The following is a 14,819-nucleotide window of genomic DNA, read 5'->3' on the forward strand; positions in this document are numbered from 1 at the left end:
TCTTGTTTATCTTTTCCTGACAGGCTTAGGCAAAACGTTGTTGTGCGAATGCAGCTGTGGCAACTAGTGGTTTGATTAAAAATAACTTGTATTAGAGTGAGGTTCAACTCCTTCGCATTTTTAAAATTATGTCAATATATAGTTCGTTAGTTTCGTTATTTTACTAATCTTGCAGTAGCTGTTGGAAACAGGAAAATTTCTTAATTAAGTCAACTTCTGACTACAGTCGGCAATAGAAAATATAAATTAGACTGTTTTAGTATGAAAGTCTTGTATCAACGTTGCCAGTTCAATTTATTACTGAGAGAAATGTTCTGGCTATTCTGTATGTTTGACTCACAAATGTAACTCAAAGTAATGATAGGCATCATTAATACAAAATATCTATTTATTTAATTATCTAAACTTTGTAGTTATTTATATTTTATGGCAAAGGCGTCAACAATATTGCACAATGCCGAAAACGTATGACTTAAAAATTTTAAGTTTGTTTACAATGCTCTGGGAAGAATGCTTTCGCGGATTTCTACGTATAGAAAGGCTTGAATTTTGCACACAATATTGCAAATCCAAAACTGACAGAAAATTAAACAACATAGTTTATGCAAAGTGCTCTATTATATGACGGTTGCTCAAAGCAGTGTTAGCACATTTGCTTTTCATGACACACAAACTCGAAAACATCTATCTGTTTTGCCAATTTCTTGTGTCAGCGCACATAGAACCAAGCGTATCCACTAGAGGATTTCGATCCACCGTTGGCTGTACCGCAGTCGTTTGTGCAGTAGCTCTCCTTTCCTCCAGTTGCACCCCAGCAAGCACAGCAAACGCCATCGTCACATCCGAAATATGCAGTAGAAGATGTGTCTTGTCCAGACCGTTCATTTTGTCCGTGGAAACTAGAAGAAAAGTATGTTTAGATGAAAGTCCTCAGAATATAGTAATATTTATGCTAAAATGTTATATACGTATGGCATTTAAAGCTTTAGTCTGCTTCGTTCGTTTCAAGCTAGAAGCAAATCCTCTAAATGGAGAGTGTTTTCATACTGAAGAAGTTAACAATTATAGTGGTTCCAGAGGTTGAAATGTAAAATACTGTGTGGACTGCACAAATATATGCATAACCAATTTTTGCAATCTGTCTACTGCAAGTATGATTCTTGCGCGTTCGCACGTACGCCAAGCGTACGTTCCGTAAGCACAGTTTGGTTAGTCGACATTGCGGCATGTACTCCACGCACCAAGTATGAGCAGTTGCGTCATTCACTGTTTTAAACATCGCATTAACTCAATGTGTAAACAAGTTGAGTTTTCTTTCGAACTGGAAAATAATCCCTACTTTGTTGATTTAGGGGCCCTGACAAAAGGCAATGTGCTCACTTTGTACGATTTAGGTTAACTCTTGTCATTGGGTTTATAATGTGATTAATTAAGCTTGGCAGTTTTGTAATGGTAACCTAAAAGTCTAAGCCTTCCGTTTTACATTCTGGTAGTTTCAAACTGCCAGCCCCACGTTTAGTCTCGCGTAGTCAGATCTTTTTCCTGCGTCATACTTTCGCGAAAATACTGTTGTTTACGTCTAGATATAAGTCACGACTGGAAAGAAGCTGCTGTGTCAGTAAAAACTGTTTAACGTCAAATTTTCCTAATTGAAACTTGTGCAGAAAATATTAATTTAACACAATACACTTTATCTTTCTCAGTACCAGTAGCTGCAAAGTTGTGATAGTAAAACTGCTAGCTTACAATTCTACAATGCAAGAATTGATGGAGGTATTGTCAAAAATGTGAGTTTTGCACAGTCATAACAATACTCTATACATATCACATCGTGGCAACTCTCGTGTTACTTTCTTAAATATTGAAAAAGAGAAAGTATAAGGCAACATGGGCTGCAAACTTTGCATGACCAGTAAAGCGTTAATAGAGATCTGCTTTAGAAATTGTTTAAATATAAGAATTATATATATCTACGAAAGAATAGTTTACATAAATTTATTTCCTTTTCAGAACCATCAGTTATCATATAGCAACTTGTCATATATCAGGAAGTGCACAATATCTATTATAACTGATCTACATACAGTTTAAAAAGTATCAGTCATGCACACGTTCAAGTAATTTAGAACGTATCAAATAGGCAAACTATACAAACATACTAGCATATTTAGGCTTTTAGTATATTTACACTACATAAATCTAGAAAAATGAATTTGACCAATCAGGTCTGGATGCTGCTGTTGCAAGTGACACTTTTCGAGAAAACTAGTAGTAGAGTAGATCCTAAAGAAATCATGATTGCAGATTGAATCCTTAGTTCCTTAGCTCAAGTTTTGCATTATGAAATTCAGCAAAGAAAACTCTTTAATTAAAAAAAAAATTTTGCAACTATTTAAAACGATGCTCTTAAACTTGTGTCTTTTATCGGATAATGTACAATCTGGCTGCATGTGCAACTGCTACTATGTTAAAAATTGGGCATTATTTATGGCTTACCTAAACGAGCCGTCGTCTCCTGATATCGAACATAAGCTTGTTTTAAAACAACTGTTTAGTGAATCCTATAATCAGTTACTAACACCAATAACAAACACCTTAAGCGAAAGTAGAATTGAAAGCGTTTACCGCTGAAGAAGAATCTCGAAATCCTGAACATCGATGATTGGAGTACTTTGTGCCACTGCGGATGTCAAATGTATATTCAATATCCGTAATTCCATCTTTAATGCATCCGTTTGAACTTCCCTTTGTAAACAGTTCACCAAGAGCCCGTGGACGAGCCAAATGATAGTACCTAGAATATTTACAGGCGCTTTGTTGAGCAGTCTAACAAACGGCAGCTAACTTCTTTACCAATGTCCTTTGGTATCAGTCATTGAAGACGAAGTAGAAAATTGCACACGGAAATCGTTGACTATCATTGAACCAAATCTATTTGACCATCCCTGACCGTTAGTTAAAGTTATCGAGTTGCTTGTCGATGGTAGATTTCTTAAATTGGGCTGAAATGACTTTCCAATCAATAACCAGCCGCCGTCGGATACCATCATATCACAATAAACCTAAAAATCAATCATACTTGAAGAAGGGCTTTATTGGGAACGCCATTTACTCTAAACGTCATTTTATTTATATTCGATAACAAGAGATCTAGCATTTTAATACAAACTATTTTCTGTTTTTAAAATCAATACACGGACTTTACATCGATAAATTTTCGAGTACGTAAAATTTACTGTAATTTTTAGAATTTGTTTTCAAATCGTTCTGTTTTTACTTCAAACTCCTAGATGGATAGACAGCACACTTACGCAAGTGGAAAAATAGGTTTCAAATACCGTAGAAATATACGGGCAGCTTTAATCGCAAGACTAACAAGCCTAACAACATGCATGAGTCTAGCTCTTGCGCCATTGCTCACCTGTCTAGTGTTGAGTTGACTGTAGCCCATTAGAAAATACAAATCCTACTTAACTGAGGGGCGAGCTATGCATACCAAAAAGCAAAGCGAGTACAAGTGGGGGCACTGCTGGAGTCACGTGCCATCCCGTTTTGATAACTTTCTTCTAAGTGAATTGATCTATCAACGTCATTGTGCATACTTTAGTAGGTTTAGTCTTCTTGCAAACTTGAGGCTGCGGGGTCAAATAAAACATCTTTGATCTATTACCGTGTGATCATACCAATTGCGTATGATCATTGCACAAAACACACGCACAAACTCGGTTTGTGCCGCCCCCATCTTAGATCCTGAATCCGCCTCTGCCAAATCAAGAACTGTGAACCACCCAAAACCCAACTGCGACGACACATAAACTGACACGCTTCAATATATACACGCAAAAACTGATGGTTAGACGAGTGTGATAAGCCAAGGTAAACGAAAAGGCACCAAGGAAGACAAAAAAATTAAATGAAGTCGTTCTTACTACGTCAATGCAGCTCTAAACTGCGTAGATGGATACGACCAGGTACTCTAATTAAAGGTTTGTCAGAAGCAATTTTGGATTGATTTGCCTAACCCGAGCATTCTAGAGGTCGTGATCGGTCACGTGAAGCGACACGCGGACCAAATCCACTTGCATCCTTGCATACCAAAGTTTCCTGTCTGGAAAGGGCTGATATCTCTATCCCTTAGATAAAACTTCAAACTTTAAAACAATTACTGCATGTCCTCTAACTAGAAAAGTGATGAGTTAACAAACCTATAGTCGGTTGTAATTTTCCCAACGTTCCTTTTCTTAGCCTTCTGATGGAACTACTGTACTACTGTAAACTGGCGAAAACAGTTAGTATTTAGCAAAATAAAACAAAACATTTATTTTTTAATTTTGGCAAAAATCAATTTTACCGATAAGCGAGTATACCATCAACGTATGCGTCACCAGAAATACACGGTTTCTTTCTTTGTTCCGTTCGGTAGGTCATGCAGGTATTGTACGATAAAACAGCCAACTACATGGTCGTCCATAAAAACTTTGTCAGCTGCATCCGAGGTAATCATACCACGTCATTTGGAGCTCTTTTAACGCTGCCCTTCAAGAGCCAGGATCGTGACGCTGTGGCAGTGATACGTAGAAAAACTTGTTTTACACGTTCTAACTAAACTATATATCCTGCCGTAAAATTTTTAACCAAAGAGTCTATATATTTTAGTGTTGAGCACTTGACAACTTGTTGCTTGATGTTTTTCTTTCATCTCAGTTTGATCAAAGTATATACAGTACTTTCCAAGTGCAAATTGATCTCATAAACTTTATCAATAAATTCAGGCCCTTTTCAAACACTGTACAAAACAATGCTACCAAGACTTGATTATGTCAAAATTGGTAAAATTTTGCTAACTTACCTCTACCAGTTGCATGCGACTGTCTTTTATAAGGTAATTCCCATCTGGTAAGTTCGTTAATGATTTCTTCAACTCTTGACAGCTGCTGCCGCTTGTTCTTGGTACATAATTTACTTTTGTCCAATAGAAACTTCCATTTCCCAATTCGAGGCATATCAATACCATGTCTGACATACGGGAAGAGTTTACAGAACCAAGTAAAACACGAAGCAATCCACGATTCGATTGATCGCAAAATGGCAGTTCCTCTTCTAGTGACACAGATTTGATACTGTTTCTCTAAACAAGTAAGAACATTCTTACTAAATGCAATTTCTTACTGCAAAAACCAGTACTGACATTTTTAATTAGTAACCATAATAGTTTCTAATACTAAATATTATAGTTAAATTATAATTGTGGCATACGCAATAGATATGAAATAATAGATACAATATTATCATACATTTGCATCGTCTAGGTATGCGTAGTTTAAATTAATTAAAACAAAATCCAAATATTTAACTCGTATGTTGTATTGCCAAAAACAGAACAGGTATTTATACTAACTACGTTGGGCTGAAACGTAGGTTGTCATGTCAAAATACTTCTAAACAATCGCTATTGCCCTCATTTTAGATAGTCTCCGCTTGTAGGCTAAATATAATTTAAACTCATCAGGCTTTAATTTTTTTAGTGTTGGGCATGTTTTATTCTATTTTGTTGTCGTTTCACAAACAGTGTGACGCTACTAAATTTGTTGTGCGCATCTTCAAATTGAAACGTGAGTCAGTATTTACTCTGTCTTATTTTCGACTTTTTCTGTTTGTCTAAAACAAATTTCTTGCAAATTATACTAAAAAGTTTGTAAGCAAAGTCCATTTTTTTCAAATTTTAGTAGGAACTTTATTGCATAAATTTCTTTATTTCTAGAGTTAAACCTACATAAAATATGCATAACACTAACCTCTATGACTTCTTTGAGAAGCAGATTGTCTGTTTGAAGTTGAACAATAAATTTTTGCAATTCTGCGGTGACATTCTGCAGTTAAAAATATATCTACTTAAACAGAAATTCATTTGTAATTAGCCAAACCAGAGGCTGACCTGCAATTTGATCCGTTCCTTGCTTTCAGCCTGCAAATGACTTGTCAGGTTACGGAATTGTATTTCTGTTGTCTGTGAAAGGAAAAACAAATCATTTAATGCACAGGTGGATGGAGAATAGGGGTGGCTACCGTACAATTGCACCAAACAACAGGCGAAATGTGTCAACATAGACATCTTCCAGGACTCGTATAATGTACTAGTGAGTATTTAAAAAGTTTGACTGTTTGCTTTTACTTAAAAAGTGAGTAAGGATTTTCTGTTTTAAAAGACCATGTATTACTAAGTACTCTTTACATAAAACATTTCCACAACTTCGATTACACAAACAGCAAACATTTTTTTCAAATTGATTTGAGCAATAATTTGCATGAATGCAGCTACTAGGTATTTTAGTTACCAAAATACACAATACTAAACAAAGAACACGAGGAATATGCCAATAAGAACATTCTATAGAGGGTATTTCTTGAGGTCATCAGTGGGGTTCGCAACGGAAACCTAGCTAACTAGACCCTTCCACTCACAAAAATGGGCTAGATTGTTGAAATGTGTAACGATAAAAAGGCGATATCCCATCGAAAGATTAACTCAAACTGGATCACTAGAACAAAATGTCACACATAGTTGCATAATTAAATCTATGCATAACAAAAACCATTCACACTTCACGAATTCTATTCTAATGTTATATGTATAATTACGCTTTTGCAAGAGTATGAAAGCGTATAGTCATTGCTCTATAATTATTTTAAAAAGACTCAAAAGTCCACAGCAGTTACAATGTACGAAAGCCACCTCAATGGCCTTAACATGTGCATGATATGTTAGCTAACTAGTTGCTAGGCCTACGACCATTCTCGAATGACGTCCCAAAACTATTTTTCCTTAAAGAGATATTTCGGAGATTTGCGTTAACGCAATATTTCAGAAACGTGCGCTAACGTACATTTGCAGCAAAATGCAATGGCTGCACGCGCTGATGGAAGTGACAAGAACTGCAACGAGAAGTTACAGTTGAGTCTAGTTGTTAGGACAGGGCTCCTTCAGTGTGTGGTAAAAACAGCTGTTCATACGTGGTCTGTCGCACATGAACACAACTAAAAGAATAAAGAGGCGAGCGACATTGGCGTTCGGATCTGTTTCGCCGTCCGGATCTGTTTCGGCGTCCACCGCGCTGCACCGACTGCTGTCGGTGTCACGTGATGTTACACGTGATGGCGAGAAAACCCTCTTCAGCGTCACGTTAGAAAAGCGTTGCCCGTTTGATAAGTATGAGTAAGTTGTGCATAAGTGTTTCAGCTACTGAACCAAACAGTAAGCTTTGCAAACTGCGATCTACGGTAGATATTCGAGAAGTTGGAGCCCCGAACGAAAAAGTTACAAAAGCGTCCGATAGAATTTATCATTTAATCAGTCAAAAGCGTACGTAAGCATATCTCGTTCTGCAAATGCGTCAAATGTCTCAATTTGATTGTTGGCAACCAAAAGTGTTCCTCTAGGTAAATATACAGGCCGTGTTCACGCTTGGGTTAGCAAACCCGGGTTTGCGCTAATCCTACCCTATAATACGCCAACCCACACTTACGTCTGTCTGGATGGATGTCTGTAGCGCGCCGATCGACATTACGCCAGTCCCGTATCGTCGGGAAACGCGGGGGCCCGGTCGAGTTCGGTCGTCGGAGACAAACGATCTAGTCGGATTTCGTCCGGACTGCCTCCGACGGCCAGAAACGAGACTTTGGCGGACTGAAATGAGATGCGCCGAGATTTGTTTGTTAATTAATTAATCGAGAATGCGGATGCGATGTGTGGCCTCGCTAGCCTCATGCCATTTTCTGGTCCAGAGTAGAGTGCAAGATGCGCCAGCTGCAGTCGGAGGTTCTAAGCCGGCTTACTGGGCCGCGTGTTCGTGCGTCTGTCCGTCCGTACATATATGTCACGGCAGGTGCGTCTTCATTGCGGAAGTGGAGTCATTCTCCATGAGTAGATCATGACGTTTATGTGGGAAGAAGAGAAATTGCTACCGCCTAGAGGGCAGAGCGATGCGACGTGCTCGTCAGTCGCTATAATGGTATAGAGTAGAGTGCAAGTTGCAGACAGAGTTTAACTAAAGCAATAGGACGTGTGTATTGTACGTTCTAACGCGCGCTACAGCTGAGTAGATTGAAAACTTGCTAACTAAGTGTGTGTGTGTGTGTGTGTGTGTGCGCGCGCTCGCGCGCGTTCGTGTGAGTGTGCGTGTGCTTGTGCGTGTAGATTTTGTCTCTAGAGCAGTGGTTCTTAACCTGGGTTCGGTGAGTCAGTCTCAGGGGTTCGGCGGAGGTCAAGACACACACCCGACTCATATGATTCGTGATGACACGCCCCGCTTTGCAGTAAATATTCATTATTATGTTTTTGTTTTTGTGTGAAAATCGTGTTTTAATGGTTTTGTTCTTTGAACACTGATGTTGATGCACGGTTCATTTTGTGCACCAGTAAAATATATACCTATGACTATGTTTTGAATTTTATTTTTCCAATTAAGAAGGGTTCGGTGAATGCGCATATGAAACTGGTGGGGGTCAGTACCTCCAACAAGGTTAAGAACCACTGCTCTAGAGTAACACGTGGATCTGCTCTATAGTGAGATTGTGAGATGGGGGCTACTCTACGCGCTGGACGACTGGCGAAAGTTAATTTTTACGTTTTCTTCGCTTATAGCTAGCTACTGTCTAGGTGTTAGCGCAAATGAAGGCTAGTCAATCATAACACCCTGCTGTACTATCATGCGCAAGGTGTGTTCTCATATGTTGAGCCTGTCCAGTTGCCTCTAATTGGAGTGTGTAAACTCTAGCAGACTGCAACTGAATGTATCATGTACTCAAGCTACGCTACTCAGTTCCCGCGCAAGAATTAAAACGTCTTCCGCCCACTTTCCGTCTTCGAGTAAAATCTCTAGGTGTAAGAACCATATGCGTGTGAACAGCAACAGCTGCCTGAATCTACGGATGCGACGTCTTCCACTACAGAATTCCGCAAATCGTGCGATTTGCTCAAGACAGAACAGTGAACCTATGCGTGCGCTAACTAAATAGTACCGCCCCCATCTGTCTAGTCGTTGGTCGACAAGACTCACTGTAACCAGAACAGAAGAAGGCAGTCTAGCCTCGTACCAGACCTTCTCGCGTCGCCGTGCCCGGTTCCCGTATAACTCGACAACGCCGTGTTATACAGGAACCGGTGTAGCGGATTTGTACATGCAGATCTAAACTAACTGCCACAACAGTGTATTATAGCCTACAACACAAGTAGAAGACTACAAACGAATTTCTATTCAACATCACTGCATGCGGTAAACCACAAATACCGAACTATTATTAGAGGTCTACACATTTGATTCTTCAAAAGCGTCAAAAACACGTCTAGATACCCATTCCCCATACCTTTCACCGTCGTAGCCTGCCGTACGTCTACTCACACTAGATAATTATCTAGTGAATTAATTATCTAGTGATCTGAGAGTACAAGCCACGGCTAGATGGCGACAGTTCACAGCTGCAGGTTGCATAGACTACAAAGAAGCCTCTGAAGCCTGTACAAGCTATAACATGGCCAAAGGAACAGAAGTAAATGTTTGAAATGTAATGGGTATGCGCTAAACAATTTCTGAGTGTCGGCAATTCTACCCCGCCCCGGAACAAATCAGCGAAAGAAGACAACATAAAACAGCGTTTGGAAATCCGAAGGACAACATGTGCGCAAGCGTATTGCACTCCTTTTAGTTACTGCGCTTGCATTTGATCAACCGGAACAAATCCGCGGCCAGAACAAAGTCGCTGGTACATGGGCCACGGCGGCGCGAGAGGGTCTGGTGTACGAGTCTTCAATTAACTAGTTATACGGTATCCGTAGTATCCTAGGCGCCTCGCGTTCGTGAGTAACACGTCCAACGGAGTTGTCTGACCGTCTACTGAAACGCCAAGTCCTACTAGACAGTACAGTATTTGTTGAAACCCTAGCTGTCATGGAAGTAAACATGCAAACTTTCTAGTAGTTTAGATTACGTCTAGAGGCCTGGTATAGGCAGTCGTCGTTTTGCGATCGTGATCAAGACAATTAAAATGTACAGTCTAGGTATGCACTCAGTTCCGTTGTAACGACAGTGCTATGGTATTTACTGACATAGATAGAAATTATTATCGGCAAACATTGACTACCAACAGTGTTAGATGCAGCATAGTGGTAAACAAAAGGATTGATTGTGGTATAGGACGTGTCAATAGTTGACTGTAGGTGGCATTCAGCTAATAAAGGTGTTTCTTGGTTGTCAAGTACACACAATGAATCCCTATCAGACAGTGTTTAATAGATGCAGCACAGTGTAGCAAAGGATTGATCCTACTGTAGTACGGGACGTGTGAATAGTTGACTCTAGATGGCATTCAACTCCCGAAGGTGTTTCTTGGTTGTCAAGTACAAATAATCCCTAGCTACAATACAAAAGGATGGGCGACGGAAGTTCATGAAGCTTTTTAGTTGCCGTTTGCTCACCTAAATGAATCGTTCTTAGACTCATCTCTAGTCGGACACGGAAACGATATTTCTAAGGTAAGTCCTATCATGAAGCGTGGTCGTGGGGAGGAAAATTTGAGATTTGTGTGTGTGTGTGCACACACACACACACACACACACACACACACACACACACACACACACACACACACACACACACACACACACACACACACACACACACACACACACACACAACCTTTTTAGATAATACGCGAACGCTCGGAAACGCCCAATTCCGTCTGTCCACATGTCCACATGTCTGTATGTCTGTAACGCGCCGATCGACACACGACGCCGGTCTCGGATCGTCGCGAAACGCGGTGGGCCGAGAGACGAACGGTCGCGTCGGATTGCTTGGGGGGGGCTGAAATTAACCTAAAATTAGATTGCTACGCGAATGTGTCTTCGCGGAAGTGTCGAGTATGCGGATGTGACGTGATTGAGATACGCGGGAGATTGAGATGCGCGGGAGTTTGTTTATTCAATTGACCGAGTATGCGGTTGGGTAGCCTCAAACTTCCAGACCAGAGAGCGTGCGAAGTGCGCGAACTCTAGTCTGGACCAAGTCGATACTAAAATTACTTTGGAAATAGCCTTCTAAGCCAATCAGCTCCTTACAACCGGAATGTCGGTTGTAAATTCTGATTGGTTTAGCAGTAATTGGTTATGCTAGGTGCACTAACGCTGATTGCGCGAGTGTGAAATCCTCGTGGGCTTCTAAGTGCACGCCAGAGACGTGACGAAGACTCTGGTGCACGCACAAATCTTTGTTTTAGTTTAAGCTTTAGTTTTTCGATATTTTCAATCCTGCGGTGACAGGACATGCACAGCAGCGTCGCTAGATCATCACCTTTGACAACTGGTCGAGCGGTAGTATCGCCAGTCGAGCGGTTAGACTGGCGAGCGGTCTGCCGAAGAATCAAAGAGTCGTGGTTCTATGCCGTTCACCAAGATATCGACGCAAAAACACGGCAGACGTCTCTTCTTTCTTCGTGAGATCTCATGGCATTTACAAATGATATGTTGATATAGGTAAAACGATCTCACGCTGTTAGACTACCATTTAGCATCGCTTTTGATAAATACTTTCGAAATCATTTTAGTATCGACTTGGTCCAGACTAGAGTTCGCGCGCTTCGCGCGCTCTCTGGTCTGAAGGTTCGAGGCTAGCGGCTGTGACGTGATTTGGTCTGCGCTTCATCTGCATTGATCGTCTGGATGCGCAATCATCTGCATTGTCTGGATGCGCTGGCTGTAGTCGAAGTAAGCCGGCTGCGGCTCACGGTCTGCTGAAATGAGATGAGCTGGAGTTTGTTTTCTCAATCCATTAGCCGAGTCTGCGGATGTGACGTGCGCTCGCCAGCCACTTCATGTACGTCATCCTCTAATTTCCAGAGTGCAAGATGCGCCGGCTCACCGGACCGCTTTGGCCCGCGTGCGTGCGTCCGTGTGTCAAAGGAGCTGCGTCTTCTTTGCAGAACCAGGCTACAGAGAACGGGCTGCTAACGTTTGTTTGTCCCGGATTAGTAGAATGCCGCACTTTTGCATTATTTGCTGGAAGACTCAAAGCGAACACAAAATTTGTCTGTTTTCATTTCCATTCAAAGACTACCGACGTTTTCCTCAATGGTTGGTTCGGCTTCGTCTCACTAACGATGATGTAAAAAGGACAGACAAAGTGTGCTCAGATCACTTTACCCCAGACTCTTTTGATACAAATTGGAAAGGGTTAAGAGATTGAAGTCTACTGCACTGCCATCTGCTACAGGTGCATGCAACCAAAAGAGAAAAAGGAAGTGTAGAGAAAAGCCAGAGAACACAGAGGTTGGTCTACATCTCTACCAGGGGCGTGATCTAGCATCAATTATACTAGTACTTTTAGCAGAAGGAATTAGACTAATTTTTATAATAACTGCAGTCAGACACTAGTGAAGATAAAAAAATTGTTATTCAACTTCAATAACACGTACATCTGTAGCTTGTAGTGAAAACAAAGCTATTTCTTTTAAACAGTGTATTCTCGTCAACCATTGCATTCATAGATGTTTGATCTGCAATCGATCTAAAAAATACTTGAGCCCGCGGCATGTTTGAAACACAATTCCAATTTTACTCTTTCGTTTATCATTGTTTCTTCTTGAAACACTGGCTGGTTTGAATTGTAGGTCAAAGCAGCATGTGCTCCATCAGTCACTGACATTGTATCTCCTGACCATCCTTTGAATGAGCTCATACCTGTTAGTGAGTCTGAAGTAGAGGAATCGTCACTGGAACCTCATTGTGCATCTGAGAATGAACTCACTATGGTAGTTGACAATGAAAATACAGAAGTGGAATGTTGTTCCTATTCCAGTGATGAATTTGTCATGAAAGTCAATACTAAGAAGGCAACAAGAGACATTGGAACACAGTATGATTTGCTTGATGCTTATAGTGGAATGACAAGAGAATTTAGAACACAGTGTGATTTGAATGATGCTTCTAGTGGAATGACAAAAGATTTTGGAACGCAGTGTGATTTGAATGATATTCTGTATGACCAGGTTGATCTTTTGCCTAGTCAAGCTGATTGGACAACTACAGATTTTGCAGAAAACCCCTTCCATACATTCTCTCCTGTTGCCAGGTCAAGATCAGCAGATATAAGTACCAGCATGATGAGTTGTTACGAATACTTGGAAGATCATTCAATTTGTGAAGTAGATTTATTTCCAGATAGTAAGGATCAATCATTCAAACCCAGTGAAACAACTGCTGCAACTGCCACTACAGACAGTTCAATGTCTGAATGTGATGAAAACAACCCTTCACCAATAACGGACAGCAAATATATAGTCTTTGGACAGTGTCTTCAAAAGGTATTCAAGTGGTGTATTCAATACGGAAAACAGGTAACTGATTTTCATCAGTACCAGTCTGGTTCATGCTTGTCTATTACAACTGTTTGTGTTTCACACCATACCTGCAACTGGCAATCTCAGCGGTGAGCCACTAGTAAATAATATGGCAGCAGGCAATCTAGTTTTATCAGCAGCTATCTTGTTTTCTGGCACTACTTTCAACCAATTCTCAAAGTTATCCTCTATAGCAAACCTTCAAATATTTTCCCATAGTAAATTCTACCTTATCCAAGATCGGTACTTGTTTCCCGTTGTGACTGACACATGGGAAGCTCATCAAGAAGCAGCTCTGGTATGTGCTGAAGAACAGACTTTGTGGCTGTCAGGTGATGGAAGATGTGACAGTCCCGGTCACTCTGCAAAGTACTGCACATACTCATTGATGGACCAAAACTCTGGTAATATTCTGGATTTTCAACTTGTGCAAGTTTCAGAAGTTGAAAATTCTGGAAGAATGGAGAAGGTTGGGTTTGAAAGAGCCATGTCAAGATTGGAAGAGTCGGGATTACAATGTAGAGTCTTAACTACTGACCGACACCCTCAGATAGTGTCGCTTATGAAAAAGGTCAATCCACACATTAATCATCAGTTTGATGTTTGGCACTTGGCAAAAAACATTTCAAAGAAACTAAGGGAAAAGGCTAAGAAGAAAACCTGCAGTGAACTAATGGAGTGGATAAATTCTGTCACAAACCATCTCTGGTGGTCAGCTGCTACATGTGACAAAATCCTGAGGTTCTTCGAGAAAAGTGGACATCCATAGTACACCATATAGTGAATGAGCACACATGGAATGATGCTAGTCACTTCACTACATGTGCTCATCTACCACTTTCTTCTACAGATAAGAGAAATAAGAAATGGCTGAGGAAAGGGTCACCTGCTCATAAAGCATTGACACAAGTGGTGCTAGACAAGCGATTGTTCAATGATGTAGGGAGTTTAAACCTGTTTTGCCACACTGGTGATTTAGAAGTATACCATTCTTCTATGACAAAATATTGCCCAAAACGTGAGCACTTCCCTTTTAAAGAGGTGGGCACGTTCTTGCTTGGCAGCTTGAGCACAACATGAACACAAACAGGAAACAAGCTACCACATCAGAAGGACAAAAAGGGTACAAGCTTGAGCATAGACAAGCCAAAAAAGCACTGGACAATGAGACCCATCTATGAGACAAAAGACAACAGCTATGTGATAGATATGCTTCATGATGTGATTGAGAAGAGAAAATCTGAAAGTAATCCTCTAAGAAAAATAAGAGCTTCAAAAGCGCCAGTCAACATAGCTCCAAACATAGCAAGAACTGAAAAGCCAACAAAAACTAATGCTATCCAACAGCACCAAAGTCGAATGCACATTAGCGACTATAGTTAGGCCTTTAGGTATCACTTATGTGTCATCTGTTCATCTTGCTAATTAAT

The 14,819-nt window shown here is 40.5% G+C and overlaps 1 protein-coding gene across 1 annotated transcript; it reads right to left on the minus strand.

Annotated features, from left to right (window-relative positions):
* Positions 1-529: 529 nt before the first annotated feature.
* On the minus strand, positions 530-6,112 carry LOC134189235 (uncharacterized). The gene is made up of 8 exons (XM_062657476.1): positions 6,080-6,112; positions 5,936-6,007; positions 5,796-5,870; positions 4,850-5,128; positions 2,854-3,062; positions 2,626-2,794; positions 2,497-2,561; positions 530-899 (listed from the first exon to the last, which is right to left on the minus strand). The coding sequence occupies exons 1-8, from the start codon at positions 6,110-6,112 to the stop codon at positions 710-712; spliced, it is 1,092 nt and encodes a 363-aa protein (XP_062513460.1). The 3' UTR covers positions 530-709.
* Between the last annotated feature and the right edge of the window lie 8,707 nt (positions 6,113-14,819).

Source organism: Corticium candelabrum, chromosome 13 (assembly GCF_963422355.1).
Source record: "Corticium candelabrum chromosome 13, ooCorCand1.1, whole genome shotgun sequence".
Lineage (NCBI taxonomy): Eukaryota > Metazoa > Porifera > Homoscleromorpha > Homosclerophorida > Plakinidae > Corticium > Corticium candelabrum.